This window comes from Sinocyclocheilus anshuiensis, unplaced genomic scaffold (genome assembly GCF_001515605.1).
Source record: "Sinocyclocheilus anshuiensis isolate Anshui unplaced genomic scaffold, SAMN03320099.WGS_v1.1 scaffold958, whole genome shotgun sequence".
In the NCBI taxonomy this organism is placed as follows: Eukaryota; Metazoa; Chordata; class Actinopteri; order Cypriniformes; family Cyprinidae; genus Sinocyclocheilus; species Sinocyclocheilus anshuiensis.
In genome coordinates, this window is record NW_015539929.1 from 1,050,367 (window position 1) to 1,051,238 (window position 872).

General features: G+C 29.2%; 1 protein-coding gene across 1 annotated transcript in view; it reads right to left on the reverse strand.

The window, feature by feature from the left end:
- Positions 1–872, reverse strand: part of szt2 (SZT2 subunit of KICSTOR complex) — a 114,188-nt gene that overhangs the window by 77,149 nt on the left and 36,167 nt on the right. Inside the window, exons 40-41 of the mRNA XM_016483899.1 lie at positions 440–490; positions 216–354 (exon numbers count right to left, since the gene is read on the reverse strand). Coding sequence (XP_016339385.1) covers positions 216–354; positions 440–490 — 190 coding nt within the window. The remainder of the gene's footprint in view (positions 1–215; positions 355–439; positions 491–872) is intronic.

Below are 872 nucleotides of genomic sequence, written 5' to 3' on the forward strand. Positions count from 1 at the left end.
ACATACCTTATATTTTTGGTATACCCTCCTTACCAAAACAACAATCATCCATGTCCACAAAAACTATGAGACTATCTTTCTTACATTGCGATGTTAATCGAGCCTTAAAAAGGTCTACCAGCCAATTCTTTCACTTGCTGATTTTTGCTTTTTGCTTGCATTTGGCGCTTTCTGAATGTGAATTTTATAACCTGAGTGTGTCTCTGGAGCAGTACCTGGCATGAGAGAAAACCTCCACTCTGTCCTGATGAATTCTGATGATGAGCCAGAAATCAGGCATGAGCGGCCTCTGTCTCTCCTGCTCATTCATAGTGGGTCCGTCGCACTCAGAATCACTGCTGCCTCCATCATAACCTGACACACACACAGCAGAGAGCAGAGGGACCATGAGGAATGATGACTGTGATGTTTAATCATTCTGTGTTGTGTGAAGCCTCACCCAGCATGTCTGAGTCCAGGCTGCCCTGACTGGAGACGACGTGTAAAATATAATGTAAAATAAAATGTTTTATTTATATATGCATATTTTAAATAATATTATAATATTGTATAATAATGTGATTTAAATTAATAAATGAATAATTATCAAATAACATTTCATTATTTGTATTTCATTATTTATAATTCATTATTTGTATAAGTAAAATAAATGGTTTTTGACCATTTTACATTTTATAAATTTTAAATTATATTTATATGTGTGTGTGTATTATATATTATATAATGTTAAAAAAATCAATTTTAAAGTATTATTTATAAAATAATTATTTATAAAGCAATATTTTATAAAATAAATAATTTAATTAATTAATAAGTATATAATAATATCAAATAATCAATACATATACATATATATATATATATATATATAT